The following is a 20,688-nucleotide window of genomic DNA, read 5'->3' on the forward strand; positions in this document are numbered from 1 at the left end:
TGTAATGTATGTCTCAACTAAAAAGGCTGTGTAGAAGCGTTTTGAAGTTGCTGAAGTTGTTGCAGCACAGCAGCGGCAGCTGGTTGTTGCTGTTGCTGTACTTGCTGCTGCTGTTGTTGCTGCTGCTGTTGCTGAACTTGTTGTGTTAGTGATGCAAGTGTGGCAGCAGTTAAAACAGGGATTCCCTGAAAAATTGTCAGAAACATAATTATCTTATTAAAATTAGATCCTTCACGCTCTCGTATTTGATATGTCGCTACGAGAGCGTGAAGGATCTAATTTTAATTAGATTGGAAACATAAAAATAAGTTCATTTAAACTTTCAGAGAGAGAGAGAGAGAGAGAGAGAGAGAGAGAGAGAGAGAGAGAGAGAGAGATATTAATAATATCTTGCATATCATGATATACTCGAATAAATGTACCCATTTTGGAAATAATTATCTTTTGTTTCCGGCGATGATTTGACAGCGATGCTCGTGGTAGAGGCGTTGGGGAGAAACATTTGAGACTAGTTGAATATCTTTGTCATAGTGTTCTGAACGTTGATTGATGTTACTTTCTGAAGGATTTTAGTTGGTTAAGAAGCAGAGACTTATATCAGAAATAAGCAAAAAAAGCATACTCATCCTGAAACCTGAACATACCTATATACTAAAGAAGCCCCAACTTAGATAATCTCACTAAAAGTAATTCATAGTGTGATGCAATGAAATACCTTTCCTTTGACCTGATCTCTAAATCAACCCAAAGATGACATTGGCATAATAGCAAAAACCTGTTTGATTACACCATGCGTTATAGTAGCTACAATTAAATAATTTTTTTTTTCACAGGAGAGATGAAATGTATGACTTATCTTCAAAGAGGTTGCATAGATACAATCTGGATTTGAAGTCGTTACAGCACAGTGTTAGCTGGTTGGTTCTGTAATTGTTGGTGGTGATGTTGAACTTGTTTTGTCCGTGATGCAAGCGTCGTAGCAGTTAAAACGGGGACTACATGAAAAATTGTCAGAAACGTAAAAAACAGGTGAAACTTCTAAAAGAGAGATTGAAAAAAGATAGAGAGAGAACATAATGTTAAATATCATGATACATATTCTAATAAAATTAATCATTCTGAAAATAATCCTCATTTTTTTCAATGCAAGATAAAAACTTTATGAAATTTATCAAGATTCATCAAATCAAATTTGGTTTCAGGAATAACATTCTAAATGCTAAGGAAATGTTAAAATGACCTCTTTTAATTTGTTTTAGTTTACTTTGTCATGTACTTTTATACAATCATGTAAACAAGCAAGATTTATACTAATTATCAGAGGGTAAAAGAATCTTGAATCACGTTGGGCATAAATATTATACACTCCACCTAATGAACAGCCAAATGATAGTTTATAACAACGGTTATAACATGGTGAATGACACCATGTTTAGGAGATAAACCCCCTCACCTGATTTTGAGTCAGAAGTAGCTGGATGTGGTTAAGGAACACTCTCCGATGTTGACCCCTTGCCAGTCCCAGGAGGATGGTAGCGGAGGGAGGGGGGGGGGGGGCTGGTCTGGATCTGGGTCGGCTGCTTAATCTTAAACTAGAAACACCCTTTTGAATTATATTGACTGTTGGTAATTGCATTAAAGGTTGGACGAATCTGAGTACTGTAAATGAAAGATGCTGAATCAGAGACCTGTTAAACACAATCTAACCATAAATATTTTACTGAATAGAAATACTTCGTATATTATCATTCTTAAAAAATTCATAATAGAATTGAAATATTCTGATTGAAAATTTAATCATGTAAAAATAAGTAAATATATAACTGTAATAAAAGGATAAGATATGTAACGACTGTGTTTAAGATAGTCAAACATCAACGTTTTCTTTTGTTTCATTTTTAAATTATAAGGCGTAAATACTACTTTTAAGCAATCTTTGAAGAATACAGTTTACTTTAAAACTCCTTTAAGCTTAATTTTAATCTTTCACCTATTAAAATTTCAGCATACCTTTAAATCTCCAGACTGTCTGGTCTGCATAAGTACATTTTAGGCCAACGAACGATAACGATAATTGTTCATAATTTTCATCCTCGGTCATGGAGGTATTGGATATGAACCGAACACGATTTAAATTAAATTGCTTGTCAAAACAAACGAACGTTTATTATAAGCGATAAAAAATGTTAAACATCATTTATTCTACGATAATGGTAATTCCTGCAAATATCCTTCGGTCGAATAGCAGATGATAACCATAGTTTAATAATCAACTTATTCAAAAACATTTGAGATTATAACTCCGATTTAAAAAAAAAATTGCCATAAAGACCTTTTGTTATGGGGGTAATCGTTTGTGAATGTTTTGAAGTTCCTCCAGGGGACTTCGTTGTACGTTCAGTGATGTCAAAAGTGAGGTATTTTACATCTTCTTCCTCGGAATCTTGAAGGTTAGTTGTAAGTGAAGTCGTTGTTTGATGATGTGTTGGTGAGGATGTAACTAACGGTTGATAGGTTGATTTTAGTGTCGTTGGGGGTTCAGATGTTAATGGTTCTATTGTTGTGGTTTCAGATGTTGTTGGTTCCATCGTTGTTAGTTTAGTTGACTGTTCCATGGTTGTGGGTTCAGACGGTGTTGAGTCCATTGTTGTGATTTGAAAAATTGATGTTTGCATGATAGTGGGTTTGGATTTTGAGGGCTGCGTTGTTTCTGATTCAGTAGTTAATGGTGGTAATGTTGTGAATTGAATTGTTGATGATGGAGTTCTTGTTTCTATTCGAGTTGTGCTATTTCATAAAGACATTAAAACAAATTGAATTATTATTACAGAACTCAAATATATAAGAATGATTAAAATGTTGATTGCTTGCAATCAATGCAGATAGCGTCAAAATCCTGCATATTCTTTGCTCCTCGAACATGGTCTCCACTACGTGATTGCATATTTTAAGATTTTCGATACCGATTATTCAAAACAATTGCGTATTTTGTATTAATTTCCCTAATAGCAATATATTCATTTAAAAAAATCATTTAATCCCACAACATTGTCCATTGTTGCCCACATCTTTACCTTAAGTCGGTGTTATTTTTAATTTATAAAGTCTTAACGTTACCTGATAAAAATATCAACAATAATATTTTGACGTCCAAATACCAAGAAAACATAATTTTAAACCTTATTTTACAATCCCATGCATTGCTTTCTTAGAAGAAAGGATTACAAAAACCTTAAAAAGAATTAAATAACTTGACAGAAATGGTATTTTATTTTAAAATCTTAAATATCCAAATCTTTTTAATTATATCATAATTAAGAACACCTTAAGGGATGCAAACTAATTTGCCATCATCTTTGATGCATGAAAGGGTATCATATGGAATATAATTGTATATGGTTCATTATGTAAAAGATTCTCTTAAACATACAACTAAGATAAACTGTACAATTTTGATGCAAATGTGTGCGTCTGGATGGAACATGAAACCAAGAGCAATTTGTGATTTGTACACGTGATGTAAGCTTATATTAATGATCAAGGTGGGAAGGATTGGTCCCAGTTTTACTATACACAACTAAGATCTATATCTTAGTTAAAAGTTTGCCAACTTGTCATACCAGTTTTAATTCGCGAGACAGATTCAAAGAAAGAATGGTAACTTAACCAAACATTATTATACATACAATATACAAAATAAGAAATTCAAAACGCGAATTATGATATACGAAATACTATATAATATAGTAATAATCTAAAAAAAATAATTTCTCAACCATTTTTCCTATATATTAAAAAAAATGCGAACATAACAAAGGTTGCATAATGTCTTGCATATATTAGTGGTCAAAACCTTATTTTGTAGCTTCAAAGTAAATAAAAATTGCAAATTATCCATCTTAAACCACTGTTACTTTTATGGTCATACCACTCCCTGATACAAAGAGTAATATAAATGCTAAAATAATCATATTACTTTTGTTTCTAAGATTGTATGTATAATGCATATTTGAATGTCAACTTAAGCAATTACTTGACTTATTGCTATCTAATCCCGTCTATATTTGTGCGTCGTGCGATTTGTGTCATGCACGTGTCACTTATTAACTTTTGAACTTTTTAGTTTCTTCTATTATAAGGATTATTTTGACCCGTTCTGATGTGAATTATATAAGGAGGAGAACCTTTTTATCATTAATTTTTTACCTATCTCCTAAGGGTTCATTAGCGTAACAATTGAGGAATCGCTATACCAATAAAACACATGGTACTAATAAACAAGGAAACCCGAACAAAAATTCTGATTTTGTTTTATTCGCCCCGACGGTATAAGGGGCTCTTGTGTTAGGTTGAGCCTCTTGTAGTCAACTTGCGAATAGGAACTTCTCCATTACAAAATTGCTTTGCTATTACTCTAGGAATATAGCAGGCAAATTGTATATAGAACAACAATTGTGAAATTCATGACCAACGCCCTGGTTCAATAGATCATGTAATGAACAAGAATAAACATGAAGAAACTCTTTCAGAAATTTCCTTCTCTACTTCTAGGCACTAGCAAGCATTCTGAGTTAATTTCATTAATGAACAAATAAAACACTACTAGATGAAATATAGGTGAAATTTTTGAATCCCAGATCCGATCACTACTACGCCAGAAATGTGCTTACATTTCCAATTTGTACTGAAAACTTTAACATTTAATAAATATTTACTACAAAACTGATAAAAAAAATTTAAACAAAAGTACTCTAGAACTAAGTGAACTTAGAAAAGTACTGACAAACTTAGACAATAATGTCATCCTGAGCGTTTTTAACATTTCGCAATAAAATCCACTCACAATTGGCTAAATAAGAAATGTTTAAATAGATTATTGCATTAATAAAAACAGTTTAACTTAATATATTTTTAAATTTAAAAGATTTATATATCCTTCATTTTGTTATGTTATTTTGAAATTTAAGGGAAAAACAAGAGCATTCTAGTATTCTATTAATGATAAGTAGGATTTCGCTTACATCGGAAGCAGAGAAATGCAGTTGTTGATTAAAGTGAAAAATGAAAAAGGAATGTGGGGAAACGGTAGAAATGAATATTTAATAATTTAATTTAATAAAATCAACTAACTTTTTTATCATTGAAAAGTTTGCTTTTTTATCGCATCTAATGTTTAAATGAGCTTTCAGATCTTCGGAAAAATGTTAAGTGTATTTTATCACCCCTGTGAAAATACATATACACACAGAAAAGTGTGTTTCCCTCCGGGCTTTATATCTTTATCAACTTAGTTCCTCCCCTTTTCGTTACTTACTGTTGGTAAACCGACCAGTTGAATACAGTGGCTTTTATCTTTTTAAAAATTCACATTTGAGTTATCTAAATGAAATAAACACTCTCAAATAAAGTTTATATAGAAGGGTTTAAATAAAATGAATATGATCAGTGAAACACTTTTATTTTTGGAGTACTCAACTCTCTAGTTATAGATTCTAAATGCAATAGCCATTTTACATGGGCAGTCATATGCTGGAACCTAATAAACATTTCATGAATGTGAAGTGATGTAAATTACGAAATCTACCATAAAAACTCAAGTTTGCAGAAGATGATATATATAACAAAACATGACGCTTGAAATAGCTAAATCTTTGACATATTTGGCCATCCTCACAGATTTGTGTCAAAAGGTTCATATGTTATTCAAACTTTACATGTGTACATAATTCTAATTTTATGGCGATAATTGTAGGCGCTTACAAAGTTCAAATTTTCAAACGTCATGTGAAACGTCACAACCCACCACCACCACCCCCCCCCCCCTTCTAAAGACATGCGAACCCTCAAGGAAAGAATAAAAAGCAATGCAATTGATCCTCTGGTTCCGTTTTGGGTAAACACTTTATAAACTTACAATTAGTTTCAATGAGTTTGATAAATAATACTGTACTGAACTGCGTTTTACGGATATTCTTATTGAGGTAAAAAAGTTACACTTGAAGAACCATTTTAAACTGAAATTAATATATTTTTATGAAAATATCAATAAATCGAAACTCAAAAAATATAGCAATTATTTCACTCATTTAAAAAAATGGTCCTACATTAAACAAATTTTGAATTCAAAGCAGAGCAACACGGACCAATTATTATTATTTACACATTTTAAATCTATGTTCACAATAGACATTTCCACCTAAAAGTCTTCGCATAAGATTAAAAGCAAACTATGAAGGTCATTTAGCGCGAAAAAGAGTCCCATTTACTTAAGACAAAATTTAAACAATCTAGTAACCTAGTTTTTTTAGGACTCATGTGTTATTCCCTTGTAAACAACATATGCCACGTTTAAACATAACGACGGATACTAATAGAATTTAAAAAAGACAGTTTATTTGAGTCTACACGTTTTATGGAACAATTACGGTAAAAGCGTTGGGATCAGCACTAGTCAGTACTTGTCAGTACGTACTTTCCAACGTTTCCCAGTAAAATGTGTCAGAAAATGTTAAATTCATCAATAATGTCTACATTTTTTCATCACTGTCAGTAGAAACGCCAGAAATTGTTAAAGTTTATCAGTATTATCAGTCAATTGTCCGTTAAAGGTATATATTTATCTGTAGACAGTGGGAATGTCAGCACTTTTCTGGCTTAGTAATGGATGTACTGGTGTAGTTTTTTAGTAGAATATTTTATATATAAATATGCAATAAAGTTAAACTGAAGGTTCTTTTACTGTTTCGCATCGATCAGATAATAAAAGTTTATGTTTATGATGAGCTTGGAGGCTTAAAAATGAAATCTGTACACACGTTATTTTAATTTTTTTTTTACTAATGAATTTGTTTTCTTAAGCTACCTGCAAGTCAGGTCATGATAATATCATACTCACTTATTAAGTCATAATTCTTCATTTTTAGCGACTTATTTTTTTCACCAGTTTAATATATTACTCTTGGATTATCATTTCATAGCCAAGAGTCTGTTCTTCCTACTTCATTTTGAGATTGCTTAATCTGACCGCAATTTAAACTGGTTTGTGAACACAACGTTTTCAGGAATTATTTGTAATTAAATGTTCATAACAATGTTTTTCTTTTAAGGTATTTTCACTTCCATTGATGCATTTAACGCACATTGATAATACAAATATTAAAACAATAAAAGGCATTCTTTGATGATTCAAGCAGGATATGAAGGTGGTGACATTGCAGAAAAATACAAATATACACTTTAACTAAATTGTTGTTAATGTACAACAATACGTTAAATAAAAAGAACAAGAGGTCTTTCACCTGAAAGGTGGAAAGACCTAATAACCAAGTAAAGTGGGAATTCTCGTCTTATCATAATGGTTATTTTGGGCAGTGCGTAATTTTTCTTAGGTTGCTATAGATTTTAATCGATCGATAAACTGGTTGGAACTGGGCCGTTTTATTTCAGTCTTGTCTGTAAGTTATTAATCACAATCGATTTTTAATACGTAAAAAAACCATTGTTCGGTATATGTAAATATAAGAAAAGTAGAATATAAAAAAACATAAAACTTTTAAAACATAAAAAATTTAAAGATTTCAAAGAAAATTTTAATCACCAATATTCCATTACGTTTGTTGTCTACTAAATCTGATAGATATATATGCCATACCTTTCACACAACGGTTCCGCACGAAAACAGCCATTTACAATGGATGCACAGCTTGGGTCTGTCAGAAACCAAAATAAAAACAAAGATTTTCTTTTTATATTTGTACCAGTTTTGATATGGTCAAACATTGTTTCCCCATTTTGAAAACGTATTGTATTAAAATCATATTTCCATAAAACAATAGACAGAGAATGTCAACTACCATAATCTTGTTATTTTACTCATTAGTCCGATAGCCGTTTGTCTATGACGTCAGTAAGATTATTCCCGGGCTAATTCCCGCAATAATATACAGTCTTTGACTGGGGTTGAGGGCAACAGTTGATCTGTCGGACCGGCTCGCAAAAGGCCAAAGGCCGCGGGCAACAGTTTACGAGCAGGTCTGACAGATCAACTGTTGCCCTCGACTCAAGTCAACAACTGTTTTGTAATACCCCTTCTAATTATTAACTCTTTTTCGCGGAATGTGAGGTCACCGGTCATCAGTCTTTTTTAACAGTCGATTTTAACAGTTCCAATCCAACAGTTCCAGTCCAACAGTCAAAATGCTGAACTTTATTTCGTATAGAGTTATATTGTAACTGTTTTACATAGGTATAACAAATGAAAATATTGTCATTATTCCTTCATATTTTTCTTTTGGAAGTACGTGTATACCAGGCTTGGGGCGAATTACATTGTAAAGTATTGCATTACATTACCATTACTTCGTGAATTTGGGCATTAAATTACCATTACCATTACTTGATTTTCTTGAAGTAATGCATTACCATTACCATTACATGAGTGAAGTAATGCATTACCATTACCATTACTTTGTTGTAAAAAAAGTGAAGCTAAATAAAGAGTTTTTGCAAATGTTTCAAATAAAATACACTCTTTAACATATTTACAGGTTCATGTTCAGTATCAGGTTCAAATTCAATGACTTATAGTTATACAAGATTTATTTTGTATTTGCTCAATATATAATCATCTTATGGCATTATGGATAACATATATCACATAAAGTAAATTGATATTTATAAACATAGACTTTTAACATGGTTCATTGTCAGGTATGAACTAGAGACACAGAAGTACATGCATAACAAAAAACAAATAATGGGATAACGTTGCGGTTATTTAAGCTAAATGGGGTTATTTCCCCAGATTACACAAATCTTTATAATTTTGGAAACTTAATTAATTTATAAACAGAGGGTTTTCCCAGTAATTTTTAATATATTTTAATCGGATTTCTTTAGACTGAGGACACTTTAAGACAAAAGATTGCTGTTGCAATTTATGATCACCAAAGATTGAAAGAGTTCATCTCTTAACTGCATTCTGTTAGGTTTGAAAATCTTCCCAGCTACATGTATACAAAATAAACCTTCTACAGGAGCAGAGGAAGCTGGGACTGAACGTCTTTTTGCAATTTTTATATTAGGATATATATTAAGAGCAATGATAGAAAATATTTTCAAATGGGTTATAATATCGAAAGTGATTTTGATTTCCATCATGGATGGCCAGTGCATTCATTTTGTTTTTAAATGTGCATGTCTGTCCTTTTTTTCTATTGGAACATAGCCAAGGGAAGGGGATTGGGGTGTTCAGTGCTTCTAATAACAATAGATTGTTTTGATTATCCTGGGGGCATTGTGTGTTGTTGACACCTTCTTAATTCAAGTGAAAACTAATTGGAGAAAATTGTTTAAATGATTTCAAACTCTTAATAACAACACTCTTAAAAATGTTATGGAATTGTGTTGTTATATCAAGTAATAAAATGAACTTTTTAAAAATCTTTTTTTATAATACAACTAAAATATTTTTATCTAAAGAACATTTTCATCTCAAGAATTATTGCTTTCTTCTTTAAAATAATTTTAATCAAAAACAATTTCAGCTATTCATTTATTTATCACATTTTTTAAAGTGAACATGCATAAATAAGCATAGTAATGCAAAGTAATGCCAGCATTACACTAAATTTTGGAAAGTAATGAATTACATTACCATTACTTGTAATGCTTATTTTGTGGCATTACACATTACTAGCATTACTTTGAAAACATGTAATGCATTGCAATGCATTACCATTACATTTAGCATTACCCCAAGCCTGATGTATACCCATAGCGCAGGATTTCTCAAATACTTTTTTTACCAAAAGTTTTCATTCATGTAATTATACACATCATAGTTAAAAATGGTACTTAAGCAATCCTGTGATCGATGCTTCCCAGTCAAAAAACCGTCGAATAACCTTCATATTTTGCTCAAACACATTAATTCATCAGCCTAAGACAATCTAAGACGTCATGTTTCTATTTTGACGTCATCGGGTTGATACATTCTTACTTTCAATATGATTTTAGCTACTTGAAATCTAATATTTAGAGTACTCTTTTGAACTTTAGTTTTGTGGGCGAGAAATGCATGATACCGCATGTAGTCCTTAGATTGGTTAGTTATTCCCCTTTGAAAATAGCTACCACTTACTTTCATAACTTTTTGAAGACATATATTTTGAAGTAGGGCATCCATCTATAAAATGGCGACAGCTGTATAAAATTATTCTTGAGTAGTGCTTGTCCAAATACAAGCAAACCCCTGAAATAATAACAAACAGTATCTTTAAAACAAAAAACCTTTCGTATAATTTTTGTGTTTAAAGGTTTGAATGAAAAATGGAGTTCTAAGTTTCAGATTGATATATTTCTGAATCGTCTAAACCTTTAGTTATATAAACTGTTTGTATTTTTCTATTTTGTATTTTTTCAGCGTTGTTGTAGATATATCTAAGATGTCACAAATGTGTACATGAATGTAAGTGACATCTTTGAGTTAGTCTTTGAGAAAGACCATTAAGTCAAACTTGATTTTCGAATGCAACCCTAGAAACTTTGACACATACTATAGCCATTTTGTTCAAATATTCATTTTATTGTTATTCATTCTGTGGTCAAGAATTGTTAATTTGAAAACTTTTTTCATATCTATTTTTGCGTCTTAAAGACCCAATTTTATGCCAAATCCCTTAAATTTAAACTGAATTGAGATCAATAACATACCGTACGTCAATCAAGCAAGAAACAATAGCCATAGCCCTGATTGACAGGTTTGACCATGCAAGTCAGTTGGACACCGAGACCTGGTGTGTTGATAGCAATTAAGGGTTCAATTTAATTATGAACATCATCCCCTTTTTTATCTACCACAAATATTTCGTAGTTTTTTCATTTCTTTGCAATTGAATATATGAACATCAAATTGGAAAAAAATCTGTACTTTAACACTGCATGATTGCATCGAAAAGAGAAAAACGTATTAGTTTTTTGGAAATGATAATGAGAGAATTTAATGCTTATTATGAAAAAGACTGGCCAAGGGTTAAAAAAGAAACGTTTCTTTGGAAGCAGTACCAGCTATTCTTTAATGACATAAATGCCGGCAAAATTTATTCAAAAATGTCGAATGCGTTCTCGTTGACTTAAACAAAATTTACAATGAATAAACATTATCATACAATGTTGTAAATACCGTACGAGCAATCACTGTAAAAATATCAAAAGTTTAGAATGATAAAGTTTAAAAAGGTAAGGAAATCCAATCAGTTTAAAGTTAACATTACTGCGAGAACAAAAAAGACGATTTGATCAGACTCTGACAGAATAACATGACTTGATATCAGAGATCATATGAAAATAAGAAAATTCTACATAGTGATAATATTCGAAAGGACGTAAATCATAATTTTCCTTAAATAATTTATAAGTCAAATTAAGAAAACTATTTAGATATGAGGAATTTAATTTATTTGTGTTTGAGTTTTTTAAACTGTGGGTTATCCACAACTAATATACTTTCATTATTTTTTCTACGTTCTGTGTATGTCATAGTGTAAAGCAGTGAGCACCTCGACGAACCCTGGTCATTCCAGGCCCAGCCTAATTTTCAAGTAACCATACGGTCATGAAATGGGGCCTTAACTAAATTTCCAGATATCATGAAAATTCCTACCAATTTGAAAATCATTATTTTCATTTTTATATTAACTCAATTTTGGCTATACAAGAGGAAAATAAGGATATTGCTAATATAATACTAATTTACTTATATAATTAACAAAACAATATATTGATTATGATTATACAACCTCTTTAGCAATATATATTTCACAAATCAAGGAAACGTTTTGATCTGCAAGTAAGGGAACTAATAAAATCAATATCTGCATATTATTTGATAGTAGAACGCGGGGGTGTTAAGGAAGCACATGCAATCTGAGTTACATGTAATTCCGTGAAATCACAGATCTTAGTTTATCAAATATTAATAATTCAAATATTTAAGCAACGAAGCGTAGACCAAATACAAATAAAAAATACTGGAGACATTTTTTCCCGAAGAGATGTAGATATACACATTTATAACGTCATTACTGAACGTTGAATGTCGTGTAAATTTGATCGGAGAGCATTGTAAAGAGATTCAAAATAAGGACTCTATTAAAGTGGTTGGTGTGATTTATTGATAACTGAACATATGAATACTAGAAGAGATGTAAGTTTTATCAATCATTTGTTTAAAGGTATGAAAATTTGCTCCTATTTTTCGGCCAGGCTTTCCTCTGTCATTCTTTTCTATATAAATTCCGACTAGAGCAACATAACCTCGTATATGTCGACACTATTTTTACACTGATAGATAGTTTGATAAATGCTTTAAGGGCTGCTAAAATCCCATGTCTTGTATTGTTTTGATGCAACATACCGAAAATTCTTATTGAATAAAGGATTACATTTACTTAGGGGCGAAAAATACCACTAATAGGAGCGAAAAACTACTTATTATGCATTGTAGCCCTACCACTGTGGTGCTGTTTTTCACTTTTAAATAAATAGGTCAATGACCTACTTTTTATACTTAAATTTATCAAAATTGTCAACCCTTTCAAAGAGTTTCTTTATTTTGCAATTTTTAAAAAATAAACAATTTGTTGGTTAGAAAATGATGAAATACGAATAGCCGTACTAATTATTTTAAGCTCATATCTTAGATTTAATTTCGATTGAATTCCCTCTATCAAATATTCAAAATTCTACCCATTTTTGATCGAGTTTTACAATTCTACTATATAACCCATAATACAAATGACGCCAAATTGAGGCGCCAGCGGGGTTTGCTTATTTATATCTTAATGTTTTATCGTACAATGGCAAAAAATTATATGAATATGATTAATAAGGAATCATTCTCCGAATATTATGAGGTGATAATTTAGGTCGGGGCATGATCAAATCTATAATAATTCTATCTGAAATTAATTTGAAGTATTTTATAGATTTTTCCAATCCTGTGCCAGCCAGTCATAAGAAACAATACACAATATACTACGACAATAAAATATGTAAATTATATGAAAAAACACGTGGAAACTTAACTTTTGCAAATACATTGCTACATAAAGTTTTTAAGAGAAAATATGAAAAATGAAAAAAATTAGTCCAAATTTTCTCTGTTTCAGTCTTTATCTACCTTTATCGTAGCACATCTTCCTCAAATAAATAAAACTATTAAATCTTAAAATTTAAAAAAATATTGAATGTTGTTTATATCATTGTTATTCTATGTTTATAATAGAACTTTTGACTTCAGGAATTGAATTGAAAATATTTTTTGAAATCTCAAAGCCGGAGTAAACGTAATCCTAAAAGCCAATCATTAAAATGGGTTGGTTATCGAGCTAAAAGCACATGCAAAAATTCATTGAAAAGTTGTCTTTAAAAAAAAACAAAATTTTTATTTACCTTTTTGAATCAGTAAAAAGGGATGTATATAGCAAAACTCAATTAGTTCTGTGAAGTTTTCATTTGGTACACACATGTATCCATTTGTCGCATTGCAATTGATAGAAGTCGATCTTTTTTCCCATTCTAATTGATTTCTAGGACAAAAGTCTGTTGAGTAAACTGGAAACTTATATCCGTCTAACTTCTGAAAGTACGCATTTGCAAAATTATCTAAAAACAAATACTTTACACAGGGTTCTCCATCAAATTGAAAACGGTTTTGTTTTGGAACACACGAACAGAGATTAGATAGATTTATAGATGTTGGTCTCAATTTCGACATTTTGGTATTAACAGATTGAAAAATATGCTTTTGATTTTTTTTTTAATTTTTTTTTAGATATATTTTCGTGAACTCCTGACATCCTAGTTGAGGCTAGAAAAGCAACAAATATTATTTGTACAAACAATTTCACTTTGTTCTGCTTTGCACCAACTGTTAGCTTTAACGGGTAAAAAAAAGTTTATTTCCCGCTTACAAGAGACAAACAAACATCCGGTTGATAACCAACTTATATAAAATTTACTTATTAAATTTTAATTGAATTAATGCTTTATTTTATGTAGAATCAAAATAATTTTTTTTTTTTTAAATGTAGGTAAATATTTAAAATAAAAACACGCAAAATAGTATATGTTTAAATGCTACACGGTATAGATAAAGAGTCATTAACGAGAAATATTACCTTTTCTTCAACTTTAAAAGATGCAATATAACTCGTTTAGTAAATATTCACAATAAAAGTCAAAAGAATTAATATGTTTTCTTCAGAAGTTGAACAGTTTTAATTTCTTTTTTTTTCGAAAACTAATCCTATTAGAATCTTTTTTCGATTCCCTTTCTTCTCCAGTGCATCTATGGTAACTACCTGTACATACCTTTTCCACATTGTTTCTTCCAATGTCAACACCTGTTTGTTTCTCTGTCTGCCCACGTGTTGTGAATGGCTGCTTACTAGAGTATATTAGAAGATGACAAAAGAAAGAAAAGTATAATGATACTATGTTATTTTCAGTTTCATTGTGACTTAAAATAAATAACATTAAAGATTAACTGATTCAAACAGTCTTACCTTCCACAATGTGGTTCTGCAAGAAAACACCCCTTTCTAACAGAGGTACAGCTCTTGTCTACATGGAAGAATCAAATACATTGATACTTTTATCTCTTATAAATAGTCTTCAGTTGAGAGATGAAATATAATTTCATTTATGCAATTCTGTGCAAACTTCTAACGTAACCATATGTAAGATGTGCAAACTTCTAACGTAACCATTTGTAAGATGAGGGACTTGTAACGTTATATTTGTATTGTATTTAATATTTTGCATAATTTCACATTGTTTACAATACTGCCACAGCTGTTGTGTTGCAGCTTCTTATTTTCACCAAATCATGAGATGGCGTTACATGTTTCATTGACATTATTAGTTGTAAGATATAAGGTGTGCCAATGCAAAGAAAAAACTTTGTGAAAAATCAATTATTTCATAAATTAATTTTCGTATACCAATGCCGTGACCTTTCAATAACGTCGGTATCACATCCCCAGAAGGGTTGATGAATTTTGTAAATAATATAATTAGTGCATCCTGGCTGAGCAAATTGAAAGAAAACCATTTTATGTCAATATTTTTTTCTAATTTAAAACTGTTTTAGGTTTTAAAGTGAGGTAGACTGGTTATACGACGTTTATGCTAAGTTTTGGTATTGATTATTGGAATGAAAAAATAATTATCAAGCCCTAACTAACCCGGCTGTGAGATGCCCTAACTTGTGTTACTTGAGATAATTGGCTTCAACACTCTTTTTGTGACATGGCAAAACATTATCTAAAATCTAATGAAAATATTGTGCTGATGTTGTTGGATGATTTTTCATATTGATATGCAAGACTTACGTTTAAACATATTTGAAGACAAGTAACTAGCAGTAGGACATCCATATCTAAAGTTTTTGCACTGGTATCCATACACTACAGAAACGTGCTTGCTTAAATATAAACAAATACCTGAAATGAAAAGGAAAAATTCTATAGCAAAAATTAAGAGCATTTGAGACATTACAAAATTCATTAACGATACAATCTTATATAGATATTGTCAAAGATAAGAACTATGAATTGATGAATTGGAAAGAAATAAAATTATTTTTATATCAAAGTGATCATAAATTCGGAAGACAATGTCAAAAAGCAATTCAAACTTTTATTGAATCTAAATCTAGGAAGTGCCTAAGTCAAAGGAGGATTAAAAGGAATGCTACCCGCCTATTTTCTTTCAAATTTAAGATGACTTAAAAAAAGCGACCTGTGAGTCTTAAATGGTTGTACTAGCTCAAATTATTTTAACCTTTATGTTTTCCCGGTTTAATATTCAATGGCCATTAACTCAGAAAGTACTTCATTGACCTACTTGTTTAAAAGTGAAAAATAACACTTCAGTCTAATTAAGGTCTATAACATGTAATAAAGGGTTCTTTTTTATTATCAGTGGTATTTTTTTTTCATTCTGATTAAATGTCATCCTTAAATATATTTTGTCTTCTAATGTCTACTTTTCATGCATGAATATTTACCTTCTTCAATCGTTAAGAAAGGAACTGTATAACAGAACTCTAAAAGCTCTGTGAAGTGTTCGTTTGGCATACACATGTATCCATTTTTATCATTACAGTTGATAGCTGATGATCTCTTGTTCCATTCATTTTGATTACTAGGACAAGAATCCGTTCGGTAGACTGGAAAATCATACCCGTCGCTAAAGTAGACAGTTACATGTAAAGCATTTTGCTATTTATTTCAAATAATAAAAAAAACAATGATATGGAATTAATTTTTATATTAATTGTAGTTTACTAATATAATTAAATGAGATCATAATATTTCATATTCCTGGTTATTATAAATGTTTACATCATAAAATATTTATAATGTCAAATGATTACCTCTTATAAACAAAATGACAGAAGAACTCTTAGCGGATTACCTTGTACAAGATGGTTCTGCAAAAAAACATCCATTTCCGATAGCTGTACAGCTTGGGTCTTTTAAGTAAAAACAAACATACATGGTTTATATATCATTTTACCACTCTCTGTACTCTGTTTTTTATCAGTTGAAAAACAATGTCAGTGTCTGTCATATTGTTTTTATAAAAGTCACAACTAAAACATTTATTTATGCACTGTCATTTATATAATAAATCTATGAAAGTGTTATTGCATGTACAATTGTTTAAAATGTATTTTTGGAAAAGCATGGTGTTTTTTTTACTCGGAGCACGGTTACGGGTAAATACAAGAGGCCCATGGGGCCACATCGCCCACCTGAGCAACAATGGGCGTTCAAAAGATATTGTGCCATATGGTCCATCGGTAGAATAACAAAAAATAAATATTGTAAAGTATTCGAATTTTACACTTATTTTTGCATACATGTAATCTTTGACATTGAACCATCATGAAATACTATTTTTTACCAGAATAAGAAAATCCTATGCAAGATATAAAACTAAACATTTGGTAGGGGTACACTGTTAAGTTGTTAACTTCAAATTCCCTATATTTTCGTTCTGCCTCGGATTCCTCAGATTAAAAACATTCAAAAAATTTATGTCTTCTCCATTATAATTAAATGACTGTTATTTACTTTGCGTACAAACCAGGATAATTTTTCGCTGTGATATTTTCTTAGGAATAGCGATAATTACTTTATCCCCGCAACAGAAATGTGTCAGAACTATGGAAACTGTTTTAAAGATGTCGTTTTTATTTACTCGTGTCTGAAAAACTATCAAAATTGATGTAGATTTCACATTATTTATTGTATAAAGAGGGGGCCCCAGAGAGTAGGTATATACAGAATATCATTCTTTTATTTTGTTTGTACAAGTATTTAACATACTCTAATTCATATAGAATTTCTAATGTTCAACCAAAATTTCAGCGCCAATCGTAGAATTATAAGCAAGATACAGAGCTCACAGTTCGCCTAGGTATGAGTCATATTTTGTTCACATTGGTTTATTACATTCAGCTTAAGATTTTTAACTTGGTATTTTCTATTCAGCATTTAAAATGGAAAAAAAGAATAGCCTAAGATTTTCAATTCTTTTATTCACTCAAGACCATTTCACTGGTATTTGAGGTTCAAAATCAGTTTATACCAATGAACACAAACACAGTCAAGGATCACATGTACAGTAGGAGTAATAATGACGAAAAAAGGTTAAGTTTACAATACAATAAGTTGTTAAAGTTGGTTTCTGGAAGAACAGACTTTGAAAATTTTCTTAATAAATGTTGACCAATTTTTTACTTTTTTAATCTTTAGTTTTTAAGATCTGTGTACAAACATACAATTGTGAGCAAATCTCTGTATCTTGCTTATAATTCGAAGCTTAACACTCAAATATGGTTAGTAAATAGAAATTGTAAACAATTAAACACAAGAAACATGCACTATAACAAATAAAGAACACAATTTATTTTTTCGAAATGAATCATATATATACATGCATATACCTACATATTTCCGTCAGCGATATCAAACTCTATTTAAACTGAATAAACTCGAGAAAATGCCGAACATCTCAACAAAACCTATTGCATTAATCTACCATTACGCAAAAGATAATGCCGAACTACCGATAGAATGAATTGTATTTCAGTACTTTTTTGATACATCAGATTTTGCTTAATTTGCGCAGGTAAACAGTTAACTGTTTGATTTACCGAAGTCTCTGTTTGATTTGATACGTAAAAATCACGAAATACAGACGATAGTTCCTAGGTTACAAAGCATCAATAATGAAAACGAAACGAAAATCAGAACAAGCTAACACCAACGTCATGTGTGAAAACTGTCAACGCATTGAAATATTTAGCCTCAATTTACTTCACAAAATCGGCACCAATATATTTTGCATGTTTAAAAAATTTCCCTTCATACGCGAACTGTTGCATAGCAAGCAAATTCATCGTAGTCAGATCTACCCTTTTTCGTATAATGTCATGGCTAAACAAAGAACCTCGTTTTAGAAGTATAGAATACGAGTCTTGGTAAAATGGGTATGCAAACCCGGGCCGTGGCAAAATAAAAGCCGGGGCAGATCGGCAATCGTCAATTCGAAATACGCATTGTTTTGCAGCAATTTTTACAGCGAATACAAATATACTGGTACATCAAATATCCTGAAATTTTAATGAGATTGGCAGATTAATACCTGCCAATCTTTTGTTTTGCTCAGGCCAAGTCTTGCCTACCCATTTTTCCGTATGCCGAACCCGAAGCTATTAAACTGATTGAAACACGCCTTTCCTTTATTATTATTTTCGTAATAACTCAGATTTGAAACAGAATTAGCACTTAATTTTTGCAACTTATATTTTCCTTCCCATAAGGATAAATGCTAAACTACTTTGAATTGGACTCGGTTGTTCTTGAGAAGAAGATTTTTAAAAATGCATCCCCCTTTTTCTACAGTTTCAAGGTTTGAATACAGATCGGACTTTTATTTCTGCAATTTATATTTGCCCTCCCATAAGGATGCTTTGTGCCAAATTTGGTTGAAATTGGATAAGCAGTTTTAGAGAAGAAGTTCAAAATGTAAAATGTTTACAGACGGACAGACGGACGGACAGACGGACGACGGACAAAATGTGATCAGAATAGCTCACTTGAGCTTTCAGCTCAGGTGAGCTAATAACGTCATGACGAAATATTTAGAGTTTATTGAATTACCCCACTTTTGTAGCACTTAATTTCATAAGGTTTTTTCTTTTGCACTTTAAAGCGACCCTAAATGTCTTAGTTTATCATTTGCTAACCAAAAATCGAAACATAGAATTCTAGCAGCGGTTTTGATCAAAATGAGATGTTTTCCTTTCACTTAGTATGTTTACTATTTTTTGAAATCCGCGAAGAAGTGTTCTTTAACTCATTTTATGTTAAGGTATATACGTAAGCTATTGATAGTTGTTACGTGATAATGCTCTAATGTGTCACTAATGTACTATTCGATTTTATTCCATTGGCACCTATTTTAAAGGATAGTACTACGTTTTTGATATGATTCAAAACAGTTATTCAGTCTCACGATTTTGAATATAACAGTAAAAAAGACGCTTAATTGTCAATATACTTCATTAACACCCTGGCGAAAGTCTTCGTATTTTTTTAGTCCTTCGTAATCTTAAGGTTTATGGTGAAGGTTTTTAACAAACGCGGGGACGAGTGTCTTAACATTCTCTTTCGCCAGAGCTAGATGAAAACGCATGAGGTTTCAATTCAAAATTGTAATTCTAATATATTGGAATGGACGAGGATGCGACACAAACGAGTTAATCATATTGATTAGTGACGCAGTCACATGTACACGTAACGATGCAGTGACGTGGTGGTGTGATGGAATTGGGTTCCAAATAAACGAACAATGTTTATATTTTGCAATGAAAATGTTATTGTATTGTATTCATGTATATATTTTCAAGTGTTTGTACATACAAGTACAAATAGTGAAAAAGAAAAACCCAAAAATTTTGATTTTGATTAATCAGAAGTCGGTTGCCGTTACAGAATGGTGCCAGACGTACGATACTTTCTAATCAGCCGATCTGTGTTTCATGTTTATTAATGTCACCGGGTTTACAGGTGTATGACTGTCAATCAATCGGGTCTCAATAGCTCAGTGGTTAGAGCGCTGGCACAGTACGCCAGAGGCCCTGGGTTCGAGTCCCGGTTATGACTTGACTTTTCACCACCTGTGACATTTGGCGCCAAACGTACAAAACCCACGGTCACTCCCTAGGAACATCCTTAACTTGTAGAGTTCTACTCGTAAATTCGAGGACGAATTTCTCTAAGAGGGGGAGTATGTCACCGGGTTCACAGGTGTGTGACTGTCAGTCAATATATCGGGTCTCAATACCTCAGTGGTTAGAGCGCTGGCACGGTACGCCAGAGGCCCTGGGTTCGAGTCCCGGTTGAGACTTGACTTTTCACCACCTGTGACATTAAGATTTGTTTATGTTTGTTTTTATAGTACTCTTTGTTTTCTATGTCTGGGTTTACCAATCTTAGTTTTGTAAGAAGCGTAAGGACAAGTTTCCAAGTTTGTTTAAACGTCGTGTGGAGATGGTTTTATTCAATCGCTTTTGTTATGAAAGCAATCTCATTGTTGATTTGATTGTTC

General features: G+C 31.4%; 1 protein-coding gene and 2 non-coding genes across 3 annotated transcripts; 2 read left to right on the forward strand and 1 right to left on the reverse strand.

Annotated features, from left to right (window-relative positions):
* Nucleotides 1–17: 17 nt before the first annotated feature.
* Nucleotides 18–16,248, reverse strand: LOC128155456 (uncharacterized). Its single transcript, XM_052817161.1, has 9 exons — nucleotides 16,073–16,248; nucleotides 15,396–15,506; nucleotides 14,568–14,625; nucleotides 14,374–14,449; nucleotides 13,453–13,639; nucleotides 10,142–10,252; nucleotides 7,652–7,709; nucleotides 2,427–2,787; nucleotides 18–185 (listed from the first exon to the last, which is right to left on the reverse strand). Exons 1-9 carry the CDS (start codon nucleotides 16,146–16,148, stop codon nucleotides 18–20), a joined length of 1,206 nt encoding a protein of 401 aa, XP_052673121.1. The 5' UTR covers nucleotides 16,149–16,248.
* Nucleotides 16,249–20,170: 3,922 nt separating this feature from the next.
* Nucleotides 20,171–20,243, forward strand: Trnat-agu (transfer RNA threonine (anticodon AGU)). The gene has a single exon. It is a non-coding gene; the product is annotated as a tRNA-Thr (tRNA).
* A 171-nt stretch (nucleotides 20,244–20,414) lies between these two features.
* Trnat-ggu (transfer RNA threonine (anticodon GGU)) lies at nucleotides 20,415–20,487 on the forward strand. Its single transcript has one exon. It is a non-coding gene; the product is annotated as a tRNA-Thr (tRNA).
* The last annotated feature ends 201 nt before the right edge of the window (nucleotides 20,488–20,688 follow it).

Source organism: Crassostrea angulata, chromosome 7 (genome assembly GCF_025612915.1).
Source record: "Crassostrea angulata isolate pt1a10 chromosome 7, ASM2561291v2, whole genome shotgun sequence".
Classification (NCBI taxonomy): Eukaryota; Metazoa; Mollusca; class Bivalvia; order Ostreida; family Ostreidae; genus Magallana; species Magallana angulata.